We start from the raw sequence: 20,700 nt of genomic DNA, 5'->3' as shown, positions 1-20,700 counted from the left end.
CTCTCTTACTGCTTAAGAAAGTGTCTGGAAATGTAAACAAAGAGCAGATTAATGTAATTAAGTTAATTATAATTGTTGGTTCTGAGTTTTGCGGAGAGATGCCTGAGCACATTGAATTATTTCTGTAAAATGTATGTTACTTAATCTCCTTACTCTAGGGAGCCTAACTAGTGTACTTTTGTGTTGTGTCCACAGCTATCAGATCAATTTCAAGACGTAACTCATTTTAAAGATTTAAGTATTCGGACACTCAGGTTTGGCTTATTATTTATTAATAACAACATTTCTTATCAAAGAGAATGTGTAACTGCATGTCCTTGGTTGTAAAGTTTGTAAAACCATATTGCAATATGTCTCTCTGATAATCAATCATTTTGTCACCATTGTGTTCAAAAGAAAATCTTAAGCTTTCTTTTTCACTCGTGTAAATGTCAATAACAAAGTAATGTGTGGTGACCCTCACTCGTGTAAATGTCAATAACAAAGTAATATGTGGTGACCCTCACTCGTGTAAATGTCAATAAGAAAGTAATGTGTGGTGAAACTAAGATTGATTCAATTCTAAATACACTTTGGACTATGAATTCCTAGAAGTTTGACTAGAAAGATTTTCACTTGACATCGTGAATGTTGCTCACGAATTGTGTCTCACCTTAAAACTATATGGACTGATGTCTGTGGCAAAACTAATGAAAGAGAAACTTTAATGGCTTTATCAATTGTTGATATCATATTTGTATTCATTTACAGATAATGAATATATTATTATTTTCATTTTATTTTCATAAAAATTTACTAATTGATGTTTTTTACGCAATTTTTCTGCGCATCCAAAACAGCCAGATTTTTACCGGGTTTCTATGTGAGGTCAATAGTCCGTAAAACTGTAGCCAATGTAAATGTGTCCAGGTTGTTCATATCAGTGACCAATCGGACTCACAGTCTATTTTCTTTTTAGGCAGGGAGGGGGTGTGGATGAAATGGCTAGTTTTTCTTTTCGAAGATTAATGAGGAATATTAATGAAATTATTTAAAAATCAAGCAAAACATTAGGGTTTATTAAAATAATTTTTTTACAAATCAAAGAAGAACTTAAATACTCTTTTACTTTAGTGAAGCCAAAAAAAGAATATGTATTCAAGAAAACATAAATAGAGCAATGAGATTTTATAACAAATGAATATTCAAATTTGATAAGAGTAACACCATTAGTAAAACCACTAAACTTAGATACACTTCAGGACACAAGACTTAAAAGTAGAGTACTATGATACATAAAACACGAAACCATGATTTACAAAAAGAAAAAGAAAACCTAATGAAATACTCAGAAAGACATAAAGATAAAGCCAGATTTCTTATTCCATACGCTAGAACAAATTCGTACAAGTGCTCCTTCTTCCCTAGTGTGATGTTGCTTGTTCAGGCTGTCTTGAGGTCAACTCTAGATGACTTGAATTTCAACCAATTACTCTGCAAGCGTTTGAGTTTTACGTTCAGGTGTATTCAGTGTAGTTGATCAACAATACAGAATGAACAACACATCTATTTAACAAGTAAAGAGATGTAGTCAACGCTGATGAAGAATTTATCCTATGTTTATACCACTAGCGGATCCAGAACTTTGGAGTGGGGGGGGGGGCGATTTTTTTCCAAACCCTAACCCTAACGCCCAGTAAACCCTGACCTTACGCATAAACGTGCATACAGCGCGCGCGCGCGCACACACACACACACGCACACACACACGCACACACATATATATGTATGTATATATATATATATATATATATATATATATATATATATATATATATATATATACACATATATATATATATATATATATATATATATATATATATATATATATATATATATATATATATATATATATATATATATATATGAGAATTAAAAAAGCAGCATTTCTCAACCTTTGGCGAAAACCAAAACAACTGGGGCAGCGCTAAAAGGTTCTCTGGTGAAGTTCGGGGCGAAGCCCAGACGCCATAAGCGTTTTCTTGCTTTTTTCACTGCAGAAACGCCATAAGCGTTTTCTTGCTTTTTTCACTGCAGAAACGCATTCTCCTGACAAGTACAGCTCATTATTCATCAATGGAGTTCGGGGCGAAGCCCCGACGCCATAAGCGTTTTATTGCTTTTTTGACTGCAGATACGCATTCTCCTGACAAGTACAGCTCATTCTTCACAATGTAGTTCGGGGCGAAGCCCCGACGCCAAAAGCGTTTTCTTGCTTTTTTCACTGCAAAAACGCATTCTCCTGACAAGTACAGCTCATTATTCATCAATGGAGTTCGGGGCGAAGCCCCGACGCCAAAAGCGTTTTCTTGCATTCTTCATTGCAGAAACGCATTCTCCTGACATCTACAACTCATTACCCATAAATGAAGTTCGGGGCGAAGCCCCGACGCCAAAAGCGTTTTCTTGCATTCTTCACTGCAGAAACGCATTCTCCTGACCTGAAGCTCATTATTCATACTATTAAAAAACGACCTTTCGAATAATGTTGTACTTGAAAAATATTCTAATTTGAATTTATAGACCCATAATACATTGCAAATAAAACCGATTTGTTCCTTGAAAAGATAGGATACCCCACGTATTTAGATTTTTGCTTTGAGGATCGCCGCCGAAAAAAAACTTATTCGATAAATAGTATTCAAGAAAACTCTAGCATAAATTGTGAGTTATAGTCCCAAATTTATTTAGCTAGAAAAATATCAGATTTAGTAAAGGTTGGGAAAAGGCGACTATGAAAACGTTATTTGAGTCTAGAACTCATCTCAATCATGACTCTTATACTGAAAAATTTCGTTTGAATTCTAACTTTTCCAATGCAAAGTCTTTCTTAAAATACTTATGATAACTTCATGTGAAATTACAAAAACTCTGTCTGGAAATGGGAATGGCGGTAGAGTGAAAACGATTAATCCTCGCTCCTTTACTAATTTCTGCTAAAGATTGCATTTGGCATTAAAGAATAGGTATGGGGTGACTCGATATAAGAATTTAATTTATAGTATATATAAATTATATTAGTGACAGATTTTTTTTAATTTTGTAATTTCTTAACTATAATACAAAAAGAAAAAGTATTGATTTGTCCGATGGGGGAAATGCGATTGCATGTATCGCCCCTCCCACCTGGTACAACCCTTTTTCATTTAAATTTACTAATGATACTATTTGAGATTAGAGTGTGGTACGACATATTTACAATGGGTCACATATCAATACGTAGTTTATATTATATAGATATTCAACTAATTTTATTCACAAACTATGATTCTCCACAAAAATCGGACCGCCCCCCCCCAGCACTCAGAGGGCTAGAGTGGGGAGGGCAGTACTTGCAATCGCCCCCCCCTTACCCCACCGAATCGGCCAAAATACCAGAAAGGGAGCGACATAATATAAAATTTATATATTAATTCAACTAATTTTGTTCACAAACTATGATTTCTCAATAAAAACGGACCGCCCCGCCACTCAAAGGGTTTAGGTGGGAAGGGCAGAAGAGATATTCGTCCCCTCCCCCCACCAATCGGCAAACAAGGAACGACATAATATAAAGATCGGTTAAAATATCAATAACAAGTTACAAGGTTATAGATATTTAATTGATTTTGTTAGCAGGCTGTGATTTCTACCAATAAATTGGACCGCCCCCCCCACTCGAAAGTTAAGGGGGGGGGGCGGGATTGATACCATCGCCCCCTCCCGACCCCACCAAATCGGCCAACATACTAGAGGGGGGGGGCGAAATAATCTAAAAATAGGTTGAAATATAGATAATTAGTATATATTTTTAACATAAGTAATAAATTCGTATACAAATTGTGTGAATCCTATACTAAAGTTCGTCCGTCCCCCCCCCCTTGGGGGGGGGGGTCGGCCGAGTGGGGGGGGGGGGCGATCGCCCCTACCGCCCCCCCCCCCTGGATCTGCCAGTGGTTTATACTAAGAAGAAGGCCACAGTAAAAGTCTCTGTCAACTAAACACGTCGTTACCCTAGAGGATTCTAACGCTAACTGATTTTTCCAGTCTCTAATACAAAATATCCCAAACGTCACTAGTCCCGTTCAATATGCGTCTTCTATGGTGCGTCGCTAAATAACTAATCTATAAATAAGGTGCCTAACACTAGACAGATGCGCAACATCAACGCCGTAATTCCCTTCAAAACAAGGTTATAAAGACAGTTTGTGTGGAAACACAAACTCAAAATCGGCCCCCGAAGTAGTACACCCAAGCAGGTAAAAGGGCAGGTTTCAATCTTTCTAGAAAGAATATCAAAATGAAATTCTATCAATGGCAAATGACCGAGAAGAATGGAGATAAGGCTGACAGATCTTGTGTGGTGCCCCAGCGTCCAGTAGGCCATGGGATAGGTGAAAGTAAAGGGGAAGTTAAATATGAATCTGGCTTAACAGTGTGTCGTGTAATGAATTTCTAATTGATATAATTAATAATTAATTATTGGTGTGTATCTACTTTACAGCTTACGCGATAATATGAAAAAAATACTTATAAATTGTTGCTTTAAATTATTTTCCACTTATATGTATATTAAATAGATTTTTTTCTCTTTAAAAAAAAGTAAACGCTTTTTTGTAAAAGTAATAGTTAGTATGACAGAACTTACTTAACTTAGCAATACATTTGTTAAAAAAAATATTTTTTGACAAAAAATCTAAAATCGTTTGCATATGGTAAAAACCGATCTCCCTTACTAAATAGCATCCAGTGTTTCTTACTATTAATAGTAAATAGTTGTAAAAATGGTGTATTTTTTATGAAAAAACTGTTTGCATAGTCGATTTTAAAAATTAAATTTTTCGCTTTCAGAAAAAAAAAAGTAGTCATTGCATCAGAACTTTGAATGGTCTAAAATATCAATGATGTCGGATTTTCCATTTCTTTTCTAGTTTACGAGATCTAAACGGGACGGAAGGACAGACCACACAAAACTAATGGCGTCTTTTCCCCTTTCGGGGGCCACTAAAAATGGCAAGCTTTCTAATAAACCTTTGTACTTTTTTATATTTCGCCAAAAGACGGCATTATTTATAGTACCAGGTGCCCGAGCCTCGCTCGTTTGAATAATTTCTTAAGGAAATATATTGACTTATTTCGGACTCCTAATTGGAAAAGTTGCTTTCGAGTTCTTTGAGTTCTCAATGTCAATGTACATGACGATAAGAAAAGAAAGTCTCTTAAGTCCCCATACAGAACACACCCGTATGGAAAAAAGTTGGTAGACGTAACAGAGATGTCCCACAGAAACGCTTTAAAGACCAGCTTAGACACCAACTTGCTTTAACTGACATAGAAGAGGGTATCTGACTGCAGGCGGCTTCAGAACGAGATAGAAGATTTTTTATAAAGGTCGCGGGTTACACAAAAGAAAATCCACTGCCAATGACAGACGTAGACGGCCAAAAGAGAATCTAAATCGGCCACCGGCATATCATGGTTATGTTTTCGTTGGATGTGGCAAACTATGTGGGTCGAAGCTGGTACAGCGTAGCCACGAGAAATACTGCATCCACCCCCCCCCCCTTTTAATCATCGGACTCGAAGACAAGGCTTGTAAAAGGCATCAAGGAAATCTGCTTCCAGGTAACACCTTCCCCCACCATAGAGATAGGATTTATATATCGGACTGGTACTATAGATACATACAAGAATTGCTCACTTAAGAGTATAGGATAAAGTCTAAATTTTTATGTAGCACAAAAATAGGCCTTTTTAAAGTTGCTACACTCATTTGCGCTTCCGTTAAGACGCGCACAAAATATATGCACATTTAATATATACAAGCTAATCCTAATAGCATAAAAAAAGGAATGAGAGTCTGTTTCTTTTTTTATCTGTGTGAGAGAAAGAGAGAGAGAGAGAGAGAGAAGGAGAGGGAGCAAGGAATGATACTTTTTTACACTGTCAATTCTCTCCATTTCAAAGGTATGAAATAAACGATTACACTGAATAAAACTAAATGAATATTTCCTTAGATTTAGACTTACACGAAACCAAAATAAAGGTAGTTTGGAGAACGGGAAAGGGACATTCAATTGAACCTTCGGAAAATGCATTTTTCCTGTCTAGGTCTGCGACTGATGGTCTAAAGAAATGTTTGCGGTGTATAATACTGTACATTGTTCGCCTTTGATTAAATGTTGTGAAGAAAGTAAAAACTAACCATGGATGCTATATATAGAATTCAAAAGCTAAAAAGTATCTGGTGAAGGATCGATCAATCAGAGGAGGCTACAAAAAATAAAAGGTTGTCATTGTAATAAAAAAAAGGGACGAAAAGTGTGTGTAAGCGAGTGAATGTAAGTGTGTGTGTGTGTGTGTGTGTAAGCGGGTGAATGTATGTGTGTGTGTTGGGGGGTGTTTACGGTCGAAAACCAACATAAGGTACATCAAATACAAACAGTGCTTCTTTGTAAACAAACTAAGGGCCGGTACTCAGTGATGGATTGCCTAACATTTAACTACTAATATTTTAATTATAAACGTTAAAATACGAGAAAGTAATAGTTTTTTCCCAACATTGAAAAAGGTGACAGTACGCCGTGCCGTCACAAAACAAAAAGCACTGAATACAAGCTTTACCTCCCCGCTTCGCCCGTTGATTTGTTCCACGGCCATATACTGTTTATGTTGCTATGGACCCCCTCCCTTTTGTAATAACAATAGAATGTGTCACCCTCCCTTGTTTTCGTACTCCTAACAACATAATGATATCAAGTTAAACGCTCCTCCCAAATACAGCATAATGATATCAAGTTAAACGCTCCTCCCAAATACAGCATAATGATATCAAGTTAAACGCTCCTCCCCCATACAGCATAATGATATTAAGTTAAACGCTCCTCCCCCATACAGCATAATGATATCAAGTTAAACGCTCCTCCCCCATACAGCATAATGATATTAAGTTAAACGCTCCTCCCCCATACAGCATAATGATATCAAGTTAAACGCTCCTCCCCCATACAGCATAATGATATTAAGTTAAACGCTCCTCCCCCCTTACAGCATAATGATATCAAGTTAAACGCTCCTCCCAAATACAGCATAATGATATCAAGTTAAACGCTCCTCCCCCATACAGCATAATGATATTAAGTTAAACGCTCCTCCCCCATACAGCATAATGATATTAAGTTAAACGCTCCTCCCCCATACAGCATAATGATATTAAGTTAAACGCTCCTTCCACATACATTTCTTTGGCCAGTTAATTCTAGTACCTATTACATTGAATCAGACCAGTTCGTAAATTCAAGTTTCACTTCTCTCCCCCCCCCCCCCTCACTCCCCCTTGTAAAAATAGGAGTAAGTCTTATTTTCACTATAGGACTATTTTTCAGAACTTATTCGAGATTTTTGATAGGTTCTATGATATATTTTTGGCCTGGTCCCTTTTGTTCTTATTACATGCTACAAAGGCTGACATAATACTTTGGCCGTTCCCCCCCCCCCAACACCCTTATTTATTTATTTTTTTTACACTTTTCATAAAACTGCCAAATTTAGACCTCTTCCCCTCCCTTTTGGCCTGTATATTCTAGTCTATGTTATGTGTAATTGGAACGGCCCGTTATTAATCGCCTTTTCAAACACACGTCTAGCCTGTTGTATTCTATATCACTTTTCCCCCTTTTTTATGGTCACGCCCCTCAAAGCACTAAAATGTTAGTTTCTGTTACATCTCATTGGCACACGGCCTCACTTTGTAACACTACCACTCTCAAAAACAGATTTTTTGTCAGTAAGTAGAATTATAAATATCTGTTATCTCTCTGACGCTTTCAAACAACATCCATTTTGTAATTGAGTGTTAGAAATTATCTTAGGATGGAGGTCATAAACTAGAAATTATCTTAGGATGGAGGTCATAAACTAGAAATTATCTTAGGATGGAGGTCATAAATTCCGTTTTATCTTCAATGTACATTGAATTTTTTAAAATAAAAAGTGAAAAAAAAAAAAAACTACTTTAAAAATATTTAAAAAATAAATGATTTTGCAATAGCTCCAAAAGACAAAAAAAAGATTTGAGTTTCTCTTTAATGATGCTAAAGGATGATCAACGTATGACACATTTAGCAAGTGACTGGTGCTCTTTCCCTAAATAAAACTTTCACTTAATACCACTTTCACCTAATACAAATTCATAACATTTGACTTTTCATTGTTATGAGCTTGTACTAATGTTACATAGATAGGCACAGGCCATTAGAATGTGACGTCTGCTCATCCTAGTCAAAAGTTATTTCCCTTTTTTTAGGGTAACCATTTTTTTCTTCATCAGGAATGGTAGTATTGTGGTAGACTTTGATTTGAGACTGTCAGCTTACAAGGAAGAGACGGGAATGATAAACACAAGTCAGCTCAAAGAAGACCTGGACAAGGTGAAAGGTCGATTGGCTACTATACCTGACATTGATAAGACATACCTGGAGAATGAATATGTTACCTATGTGGACAAAGGTGAATTAAGTTTATATTTTGTTTGTAATATGTTTAGATGGGCTATGTGCTATGCCGATATCCGGATATCGACCACTACTGTCTGCATTAGAAAAGCTTCAGAAAATTTGATTAACTATTTCCAACTGAACAACTATATATTCTTCATGTGACGGTGCTCAGGTTCCGGGATAATCTTGAGGACAAATAAGTAAACCATAATGAGATAAAAGACTACTATCTTTTGAAACAGAAATTTACAACAGCTTACACAACTAAATTGTTTTAAAGAAATATAAAAAAAAACAAAGCTTATGTAAGGGGAAGAACACCACATTTACAACTATTTCTCTTAATAATGGAAAAATCATTTCTCTTCTTCGATAACAAACAAAACTACTAATACTAATAACTAATTGACTACTTTTTATATTATAGCTATACATTAATTTGTTAAGGTTTGAACTTAATCCAAGAGTGAGTTTGGGATAAATAAGGTGTAAAATTACATAGGGGAGATAATCCTAAATATTTTGCCATATATCTGAAAACTGAAGAATTTATTTCCCTTGTCGGTATAAAAATCTATTATCATTCACTAATTGTTGTGGTAGAAAAACGTGTTCAAACTTTTTACCAGACAGACAGACAGACAGAGTGAGTTCATAACTTGATAGAAGCTCTGTACAAATATTTGTACATAGCATACCTCTGGGTTACACAAGCTAGGTTGAGAGTAAGTGACCAACAGAAAACTAAATATACTTTGATATCATGTGATCATCATAAGACCTCGATACTTCCATACAGTTTATCTATCCACTTATCCTGTATACGTGTATGTAGGTAAACAGGACCGATGTGTGTGTGTTATGTATCTTTTTGATCTGTGTGTGACTGACCAATTGTTTGATAAGAAATTGTCCTAATTGTTTTCTACTTACTTTGATTGAAAGATTCGACAGCCATCACTTCCATCTCTTTCTACCAAGACTACTAACTTCCTATTCCATCTGTAGACTTGTCAACATTTGACTGTATGGTCTCCCTTTGCTCCTCTCCACACAACGTGTTTGGAGCTGACGTTTGCTCAATAGAACTTTGAATAATTACGTTCAAAAACAAAAACAACAAAACTTGTGTGTAACTTATTTTTCTTTCTAATCTAGTAGAAATAGAATAGAAATAGAATAGAAATAGAATAGAAATAGAATAGAAATAGAATAGAAATAGAATAGAAATAGAGTACATTTTTCTTCTCTTGTCCCTTTTTGAGTTTGAGTGAAACTGGTAAGTTTGACTCTTACATGGGACCACCACATTGATTTGCTATTCCCCCCTTAATTTACGGGGAAGATGTGCGACATAGAATTAGGAGAGGACTTATTAAAAAGTTATTATTTATTTAAATATTGAGTTGGAGATACCAATACGATTCAAATAAAACCATATTTTGTTTGTGCGAAGACAAAGTTGCACTGATTTTTTTCTTTTTAGTTTCACTTTATTTTTAGAAACTATTAAAACCCAGACAGCATTAAGTTATGTAACAATAAGTACACACCGAAACTTAAGTACAATTTAATTGAATGTTGTTCACATTAATACGCAAACACACACACACACACACACACATACACACACAATGTATCATTCATTTTTTTAAAGACATAATAAAACGAATCATTCTAATGTGTCTTAAACATATAGGACCAAACATTCCGGCTCCAAAATGGCTGCGCCAGAACGTCTTGCTTTTTCTTTTTGTTTAACTATCTCGATGTATATCTCTATGAACTAATAAAATCACATGGTCTGTAAGACTACAGGTATTTCTCTCTCTAATCTCAGGCATCAAGTTAGCTAACTCTGCTCTACAAAACGTGTGCATGTTTCAAGACGTCTGCTCAGACTCACAGTACGTGTGTGATTCTAAAAGTGCAACTTGCCTGCTGCAATGTCGAGCTGAAGACACAATAACTCGAGAGAATCCATACAGAGTCATGTGTAGGTCAGTGCAGAACCATTTCAAGAGTCTTGGACGTAATATATATGTTAGGGTGTAGAAAAGAAATAGACGAAATCAAGGGCAAAAGTAAAACCATCCACTTGGTGTATTCTTGTCTGTTTGAGACATTCAGTGAACTGTCCGAGCTAGTCTACAGAAGGTTGCATGAAAAGCGACAAATTCCACATTGCAATCTCAGAGCTTGTCTTGAATAGGAAATAGTTAATCAGATAGGATTCTTTGACAACTATCGTATATTGATAAATTGATATTCTATTAAGAACGAATGTTACTTTTAAAAAATAAACTTGTGTGTTTTTTTTGTTTTTAGATGTTTAGTTGGTGGTCAGGTGATGGACGTACCCAACGAAGAGACGTGCTGGAACACCAGAGGGCACAGTTCGAGACATTTAAGAACTCCTGAGATCATAGCTTTATGTGTGAGTCTGTCACTGGCTGCCATCATGATGACTGTCATTGTCACTGTCTGGGTCTTTAAAGATAAACGTACAAGAAGGTTGGTAGTTTCATTGCAACACGATAATTTTGTTTTATACTTTGGAAAGAGCAAAAACTAGAATGATTTCGCACCTGTACGTGTGTAGTTAAGAGACTTATTGTATTGTCTCTAAATCTAGAGTTAATTTCCTGTAGACTTAGTTCGAAAATTGAGAACTAGCAGAATTGTCAAGAGTGAATGTGAGTGATTATTCCAATGTGTTTTGGGGACGGGCGATGGTGTATATATATATATATATATATATATATATATATATATATATATATATATATAGTGTTATAAACCTGGTGGTGGCACAGATGGGGGTAGTGGTGTGAGTGTAGTCAGCCGACGCAAATCGCCCCAGGCCAGCGCTAGACGAGCGGTCAACCGTGACGAGTTACGACGGTCAGCCGAGACGAGTGTCAACACGGCGGTTCGGGAAGGATCGACGTCGTGAACAGAGTTCAGGAGCGTCACGAGAGTTGTAGTCATCTGACCACCTAGAAATGTCGAGCGGCGTTCTGTCCGGTTCGAGAAGGCCAGTAGGGACCCTATATAAGAGCGGAGGTGTCGCAGTCAAGACGGTTCAGAAAAGGGGTTCACGGCAGGGGTTCAGAGCCCGGTTCACTACAGTCCGGTCGACTACAGCACAGTTCAGCGGTGTGGTTCTGTATGGAGCATTACGACGGTTCAGTGCGGAGTACTATCAAGTACAGTTGAGACGACTGGCGTCTTGATCTTGGTCTGCGATCGAGTCCGACACAACGAGCCTAGTGTGTAAAGTCAGTCCTGAACTGTTGAATCCAGTGCAAGCCCGGAACGAGACGGAGAGGCCAGTGCAAGAGTTGATACTGCGGAACGGTGTTATCGGAGAGATATTTGTACAGTGTACGTGTTGCCAATTGTACAGTATTGGCTGTTATTTATTCAACTATTAAAGTGTTACGTTACTTTGGAGCCCTGAGTTGTCAAGTTCGTTAAGTTGGTGGTGTATGGTGCAGTTTGCAGAGAGCCTGGATAGTGAGATTCGTAACAATATATATATATATATATATAAATATATATAAATAAATACAAATAAATGTTCTATAATTCACAGGCTATAATATATGTAGTGTGGAGGTAGGGGCGGCATTCTAAATGGTCAATAAAAGACTACAATTAATAAAAGCCAATTGATTTTCGTTTTTTTAAGCGGACAAATAGCCAAACTAAATGTACAGTGGGGAAACTGACATTCAATGGACCACCCGAAGAAAAGTCAGCGTTTATATGTGGGACTAACTTTTTGTGGGCGGGAGAGGGGGTGGAGGGGGAGTAAAAGTGAACCCAGAATTCAAAGGCTCAAAATGTGTGTGTGTGTTGGGAGAGGGGAGGGTTGTAAAGCGGATCCTTCTTATTCAAGTTAAAAGTCTATGTCAGAGAACATTACGATGCGCATTGTGAAAAACAATAAGGAGGTTCCAGAGAAAGAAAGAGATAATGAGAAGCAAGAGAGAGAGAGAGAGAGAGAGAGAGAGAGAAAAAAAAATAGAAAGAGAGTGGGATATTCCAATTTAATGTAGCAGATACTAGAATTAAAGTATGCTCAAGTTAGCGTTAAAATTCCGGTTTCGTTTATTGGAAGTTTAAAATGAATGGGTGTCCGTCCAAAAAAAACCCAACATATATAGTCAGGAAACAAATTAACGGGCGTACTCGGTGTGTAATGTTAGATTTAATTAACGGACAGAACACAGAAACATTACAAAAAAAAACCCATAGAAAATGAAAGTCTAGCAAACTAGAGTGCAAAATTAGAACAGGCAAAATATTAAAAAAAAACTTTTTAAATACTATACGATTTATTTCCCTTTTCTATGTCAAACATAATTACCATTAATTAATTAATTGGTTAATTTTGTAATTGATTCGTGCTTTGTTAAGGGCAATGAATAAGTGCGAAAAGTTTCAACTTGAATGAAAGTGTACAGAAATAAAAATGGAACCCGACAGACAGATAGAAAGAGTTGATACAAGCTTTGCAAAAAGAAGCTAGGAAATGTTTAGCCTATAACAGCTACAATTTTCTAGCAGATAGCATCAATAATTACTAAGCACATTGAAGCTTATATCGAGAAAAATCAGAGAAGGTAAAATTTACAAATCATAGCCTGCAGTACTGTTACCCTATAAACTAGGTCACGTAAGATTGAGGAAATCAATACAGAAATAGTCTATTATTAGTTACATTAATTATAAACAATTTTTGGAACCATTGTTTCATAATGCTACGGTTAAAATTCGTCATAGAAACACACTCATGACACCATTGTATTTATTTATCCAATGAAAAGCTGCAGAAACCAAATGAGACAAATAGACTTCTAATCTTTTTATCATCGACAAATCTGTTTCAGGTCAAATCATGCTAACAAAGATGTTCAAGTATTATTGAACAACGATGGCAAGATACATTTTAAGGAGAACCAAGATGTCTTAGGTAACAATGACTGAGTTGTTTAATGTTTACATTACAGATTGTTATAGTGTATCAAAATACAATGCATATATTTCTTTTGTCAGATGACAACATCTCTGTAGAGATTCAGACTACAGAATTTAGAAATATTCCAGAAACAAAAAATGATTCACCAGAAAAACGCAGTTCTACCACAAATCCGGGCATGTTTCGACACAGCAACGTCACGCAAGTACTTACAGTGCCAGAGATCAGACACTCCCAAGAGGACAATACCTCTCTGGATGACATGGACTTCGGTCCTGTGGTCAATAGTTATGGTAACCAGGACATGTCAGACTATGGGGACAGTGAATTCAATTGGAGGAACATTGTCGTCAAAAAGGTGAGCAAAACTGTTTTATGTCTGCTGTTCTATTTCTAATGTTTTATGTCTACTGTTTCTACTCCTAATGTTTTATGTCTGCTGTTTCTACTCCTAATGTTTTATGTCTGCTGTTTCTATTCCTAATGTTTTATGTCTGCTGTTTCTACTCCTAATGTTTTATGTCTGCTGTTTCTACCCCAAGAGTGATGTGTCCGCTGTTTACACTGCAAATATTTATCTACTTTCCACTTTAATGTTTTATGTCTGCTGTTTCTACTCCTAATGTTTTATGTCTGCTGTTTCTACCCCAAGAGTGATGTGTCCGCTGTTTACACTGTAAATATTTATCTACTCTCCACTTTAATGTTTTATGTTAGCTGTGCCTAAGTTAGATCTGTTGTACTATTTAGTACATGATCTAATTTTCCTGCTTATATACAAACTTTCGACCTTATCGACACATTAAGTTCTTGTCTTTATTTAATTATAAAATAACGATATCATGTTTATCTAAGTGTTTCGATTCATTACAACCAGGAGTTCTCTCTATTTGGAGTTAACTAACATTACCCTCACAGGAACACTCTTCAATTAAGTACTACTTTAAACCAGTGGCGTGAGGCACTAGGGGGGTGCGGTCCGCACCGGGTGACACCCATTAGAGGGTGACACCCGAAGGAAAAAAATTGAATACTGGCAAAAACTAGTAATTAAAAAACCGAATAGAAAAATTGAATTTCGTAAAAACCAGCAGATTTAAAAATAAATAAATCTCAAGATATATACCCAAATCACATATCTACTGTACTAATCTAGATCTATATATTTTATTTAAGGTTTTATTGTATATATTTTATTTTCTTTAGTAAAAATGTCCAAAAAGCTACGTGATAACAAGGCAGGAGGGGTACGCAAAGACAGTTGCTTTTTTTTTTGTAAGATCAAACATTGTATTTGCATTATAGTTATTTAATATTTTAGTATTAATTAGGCAAAAGAGACTTTATTACTAAATTTTAAGACAAATTAAATTATTAATTATGTGACATCGTTGTATCGTCCAAGTAGAACATTTCTACGTTAGCAGCAAGATCGATTCAAAAGGTTCCACCACAAATGGAGGAGCTGGAATACTCATCGAATGGATAGAGGGAGAAAAACTAGAAAAATCCATTGCAACTGGAGAGCTCTCTGACAGCGGTTATCATGCAAGCAAATCATCCAAGTACCCCACACAGTCAGATTGTCTTTCTAACCGATGCGAAAACAACCCTCAAAAGCTTGGAAAACTCTGATTCCTGTTATATAAAAAGTCTCAGAACAGCACTTACAAGGTCAACAACAACAACAACAACAAAATTGTTATTCAATGGATACCAGCTCATATAGAACTAGAAGGAAATGAGAAGGCTGACACACTCGCCAAGATTGGGAGAACAAACTCACAATTAAACTCTGCACTCTATCCAGAAGAAATGAAGAAACTAATATTAAATAAAATAATTAGGAAATGGACAAGCTCTCATCCAAATCACAAGAAAGATGATGCTTACTATAAACTATCCCGACAAGATCAACTTCTAATCTTTTGACTCAGGACCGGACACAACAGAATGCGACAACATATGTACTGGAAGCTCTAAATTGGAACCAGTGAAATCTGCCAATGTGGAGTTTCACCAGAGAATGCCGACCATGTCCTCCAAAATTGCTCTCTTTACCACGAGGCCCGTACAAGACACTGGCCCCAAAACTCCCCAATAGAAAGAAAACAATATGGAGAGATCCCTGATTTGGAAACCACTGCGCAGTTCATCTCATATATTGACCTAGTCATCTGAACACTCCAACATAACAATGAGAACAAAGGAGAAGAAAAAAGGTTCTTTTAAAGAAAACATTTTAATGCCTCTTCAACAACGTGATTCTAGAGTAAAATTTAGAGTCTACCCCGTTTTTATGGCAGCACAAACCAATTTTTCTAGACTAACTTATCATCGTAATATTGAACAAAAACCTGCCCGCTACAAGACGCCTTTCTAAAGATGAGTAGGACAACAAGTCCATTACATACTCCTCAAGCTGTGATGGGAGGCATGTCTAGGGAAGGGGGTACGACATTCTCTCATGAGGGCGCAACGCCCTGACCAATGGAGAGACGTTGAAGCAATTCAAATTATTTTACATGGGTAAATTAAAAAGTTGTCGGTTCATTGTAGTTATGAATCAACTTTTGAATATTAATCCAGTGAAATGACATTATCCATTTTTAAAAAGTTAAAATAGTGTAAGTTAAGACTTCGTATCTTTTAAAATGTTTACCGTTTTTTTGTATGTGGCGTCTGCAAAAATATCGATGAAAACTTTTTGAAGAAGACATTTTAAAACGTCTCTACTAAAGTGATTCTTTTTGACTGGTCAGAATGGTCCAATTCTCTACCCAGAATGGTCAAAAGCTCAAGTGTTTAACATCGTTAAGTTGACGACCTTCGTGTGACAAATACTAAAATATTTGCAACAGGGTTTCTTACTGAACATGACGATGATCTTAATGCATACGTGCGCTATGTGTACCTTGAACATCCCCCGTATAAATGTAGATTCCAAAAAAAATATTTCTTTATCGGAACGTCCCATCCGTTATAATATAACATTGACATGAGCTCTTCTTACTATGGGAAGAAAAATACCTTGAAGACAACACAAGCTGAGAACGAAGGAAAACGTGCATCAACAGACCACCTTGCTGGGTGGGTAGGAAACCTGATGCATCTCTAATACAATCTCGACAAATAACTTTTTCGTTTATACAAAACAGTCTAAAATTAGGTACATAGCAGTTTAGTGGGCGGGGGCGCCTAGAAACACTGCCTCGAATATCTCTAACACTTATGATACGACCCTTTCACCTATTCTTAATTGAATTTTATTTGACCAGCAAACTTCTTTCTAGTTATCTAGTAGAAATTAAGGAAAAGGAGTTTCTAAAGCTCAGAAATGCTGAAAAATGCTTGGTGCCTGGGGCTTCGCCCCAGACCTCGGCGGGTGATCTCCCCGAGACCAATAGATGACTAAGTTAGCGGCAAACTTACATTTTCCCCTTTATATGGTAGTAAAAGTTTGAATAACACAGCAAAATGTTATACCGTTTTCGTCTAAAAGTTTAACATAGAAAAAAAGTTTAGGTGATTTATTAAATATATATTATAAAATATGCAAAACTATTGAAAAAAATGTCATAAACAATGGGATTTTCAAATAGAATTGACTAATTTTATATTTTTGCAAATATCGATGAAAATAGGTAATCAGCTTACTGTATTGGCTCAACTAAATGAATTTTATTGGGAAAAGTGGATAAAGTTGATAGCGGGTGTGTGTGTGTGGGGGGGGGGGTGACACCCTGAGCTAACCGCACCGGGTGACACCAACCCTAGTGACGCCACTGCTTTAAACAATTGACTCTGTACTAAAACTTGTCTGTGCTCAGTCTAAAGAGAGCGGATATTCAACTCAAAAGCCCCTGAAAAGGTATTTTAAGTCAAACCACCTTTTTGCGGGGGCATTTCATTTAAGGCCGGGGGTGGGGGTTAACCCTCGAATACCCCTCTCTTGCTACGCCCATGGCTAGAGGACTAGACATTCTTTATCTTGAACAGACTATGTCTTTGTGTATTTCCACTTGTAGGCTCTATTGACGCTCTATTCAAGATGAAGATAAATGAATAGACATTCAGGAACATTGTGCACACATTCTTCTAAGTTTGGATCCAGAGGCCTAGGATTAGAATTGAACAATCTCTAGTAGACTAATACAATCGTTTAAAACGTTGTTTTTTTTCGCGAAAGAAGGGGGGGGGGTGAATAAAATGTCTCTTTTTTTTAAAAAAAATCATAATTTATTAGTTCTAAAAAGCAAATTATCACTTAAGTTGCTGTAGAAAGCAGCCAGATAGGCCTATTGTCTTTTTTAATATAAAAAAAATAAATTTGTTTCTTCCAAAATGTATGTTCTAAATAATATGCTATCATTTCTTGTTCCTTTCTTTATTTCAGAAACCACTCAAGTTGCCGAGAGTTTCTAGGATTACTGACTAAGAATTACTTTCATTCAAGTGGCATGATGATGCAATAGGAAGGATTGGGGGCTTTTCGTTTCTCACAAGTGTAAATAGAGGAACAGACATTTAAAAAAAAAAATCATTTCTTGAAGTATTCCATTTTGTCTTAGTCTCTAATGCAGATCTAGTGATTAGTCTCCCTTCAAACTACGCTGTGGTCTGTTAGATACTGAACCATTGTTTACTATGATGATAGTGCTCAACAAAAATGTCCCAGCATCGCGGAGAGTCTCAACGTTTAGAGAAACTCTGTTCACTCATTTTATTGGTTTTGTGTATGTGTGTACATCATCTCGTGGTTCTGACACACATTTTGAGTGCACTGTTCAGAGTAGACTATCTCCTATACACAAAGAAAATGTCACATCTATTAAGCATACCAGTATGCACATCAATCAACCGCCCGATATATACCAGATCAAGTAGAAGCATCACTTAAGCCATAGATTCTCAACCTGTTGGTCGCGACCCCTTTGGGGGCTCGAATGATCATTTGTCAGGGGTCGCCTAAGAACTTCGGAAATTTGGGTTTTTATCTATTTATCATCTGTATTTTTTTTAATAAGCATAGTTGGTACCAAGTATACATTTTCATTTAATATAACAAAACAAAGGGACATTACTGTCACATTTTGCATATTAATTTTGGTTTGATAAATTATGAAATGATCGTCAAAGCAAAATTTATTAAAAAATCAAGGTGACCTATTTAAGAAGACGAATATTTTGTTAGAGGCTACAGATAGCACTTTGAGTGAGTGTGTAGCATCACTGTGTAAAGGTAGACATGTTACTTCCATTGATAGTTACTTCTTTGTACTGAGTTGGATACGTTCACCATGTTCTGCTAGTTGACACTAATGTAATGTGGTGGTCAAGAAACAATTTTTTTTTTTGAATCTTCTTGAAATAGTTTTGTTTTATTAGAAAGAAAAAAAAAACACAGAAAATTGCCGGCATTGTAGACATCTTTGTCCCCTTGAATAATTCAATGTTATAATGCAAGGATTCAAATACATTATGCCTCGATTGGTTTGAAAAGATCCATTCGTCCATTGAAACTTCAACTTTGGCAAACAAAACTGGATGAAATTAAAACATATCTTGCCAACGTGATCTGCTTTCTATGAGTAAAATAGGGCATTGAATCTGACAGACCGACTACAATGGTAATGTATGGCAAAAACACTAGCTTGCGAGTGACATTTCACCAAACTTCCATATCTAGAAGACATCCTGTTGACACTTTCTAGAGGTCAAAGTTGAAGATGTTCCGGAGACAGAAAGAGTTTATTGAGCTCATCAAAAGCAATGCAGCTCAAAATGTGACACAATTCTGGATCACGTGTTTTTTACAGGCATATCCCATTTTGAGATTGTGTTGCGCCTTCTTTATCCATGGCTAACAGTAGGCATAGAGTTTGCAAAGCCTTTATGTTTCGCTTAACTTTTAAAATTCTCACACGAGTATATGCCCATGTGGTGAATAAGCAAATAGAAAAGTTAATAAATATAAGTCATAAAGAAAATTTTTTGTTAGCAATTTAATTATAAAACACATTTATGTTACACTCATTACAATTACATAAGCTATTACTGTGTTAAATTTCTACCAGTGACAAGACATAATAAATCAGATATAAACATTGTGATAACGATATTATAGCATTAACAAATTTCCATTTACCTAGGCCTGTGAATGAAACAAAAAATTACTGTTGGGGTTCGCTGCCTAGTGGGGAATCCTTTTAAGGGGTCGCAGCAACAAAAAGGTTGAGAACCGCTGACTTAAGAAAAACAGTGTGTACACAACAAAGTAACTGAAAAACTTTGAGTATTTCAGTGTTTGGGTTTATGTAGAAATCAAGGTATCAAGATCGCTTCGGTAGAGCTATGTGAACATATCAAGATATCAACATCACAGGATGTATTGCTGCGTGTAGAAATAAAGATATCAACATCACAGGATGTATTGCTGCGTGTAGAAATAAAGATATCAACATCACGGATGTAATGCTGTATGTACAGAAAGCATCTCGATTGTGTTTTCAAAACTGTTTGATCTAGGTTACATATCACAAACTAGTTTCATTCTACCAGCTGCATACACAATAACTGATGTTAAAGGGAAGTAACAGAGTTTTTACTCCTTGAAATTATTTAAAAGTACTAGTGAAAATCCTGAAAAGATTGAGCGCACATTCTAAACACACATTAGAACTTCATTTCGCTGGTACATTCACACAAGTTCACTTTCACTGGTACATTCACACAAGTTAACTTCCTATGTACTAGGCAATAAGTGGGACTAGCGAAGCTTATAATTTGTTTGCATTCAATTAGTTTGTGTCTAAAATAAGCTTCTCGAATATAATCGAAGAATGTAATAATTATTTTAACTCTCTTCTATTCAGGAGTTTTAGTTCTTGGAAAATGTTCCTATTTTAATAGTATGGGAAATTCTCGAAGCTAATGTGTAGGTGACATTTTTTTTTTTTTTGCACATTTGATGAGATCGTGTCATCTTGATGTCTACAATCGGTTAACAATTACAAAATTATGTACATTTTATTTGTAAATACAAGTCCTATACCATGTGTTTGTTTTGATTCCGTCATTTCCTGTTTGTCATGCATGACAGTACAATGTTATATCTTCTCTTTCTTTGACATCTACTTCTTTGTTCACTTCCACTCTATGTGATCTAACTCAATGTGTGTTCATTATAGTTAG

The 20,700-nt window shown here is 36.0% G+C and overlaps 1 protein-coding gene across 5 annotated transcripts in view; it reads left to right on the top strand.

The window, feature by feature from the left end:
• Window positions 1-20,564, top strand: part of LOC106067029 (mucin-3A-like) — a 35,574-nt gene extending 15,010 nt beyond the window's left edge. For all 5 annotated transcript variants that reach the window (XM_013226137.2, XM_013226136.2, XM_056013707.1 and 2 more), the window contains 7 exons: window positions 196-254; window positions 8,351-8,529; window positions 10,360-10,519; window positions 10,848-11,033; window positions 13,418-13,500; window positions 13,584-13,864; window positions 17,903-20,564. In XM_013226137.2, the coding sequence (XP_013081591.2) occupies window positions 196-254; window positions 8,351-8,529; window positions 10,360-10,519; window positions 10,848-11,033; window positions 13,418-13,500; window positions 13,584-13,864; window positions 17,903-17,944 (990 nt within the window). In that variant the 3' untranslated portion in view covers window positions 17,945-20,564. The remainder of the gene's footprint in view (window positions 1-195; window positions 255-8,350; window positions 8,530-10,359; window positions 10,520-10,847; window positions 11,034-13,417; window positions 13,501-13,583; window positions 13,865-17,902) is intronic.
• The last annotated feature ends 136 nt before the right edge of the window (window positions 20,565-20,700 follow it).

Source organism: Biomphalaria glabrata, chromosome 16 (genome assembly GCF_947242115.1).
Source record: "Biomphalaria glabrata chromosome 16, xgBioGlab47.1, whole genome shotgun sequence".
Taxonomy (NCBI): Eukaryota; Metazoa; Mollusca; class Gastropoda; family Planorbidae; genus Biomphalaria; species Biomphalaria glabrata.
The sequence above is the reverse complement of the archived record's forward strand: the minus strand, read 5'-3'. Positions and strand labels throughout refer to the sequence as shown.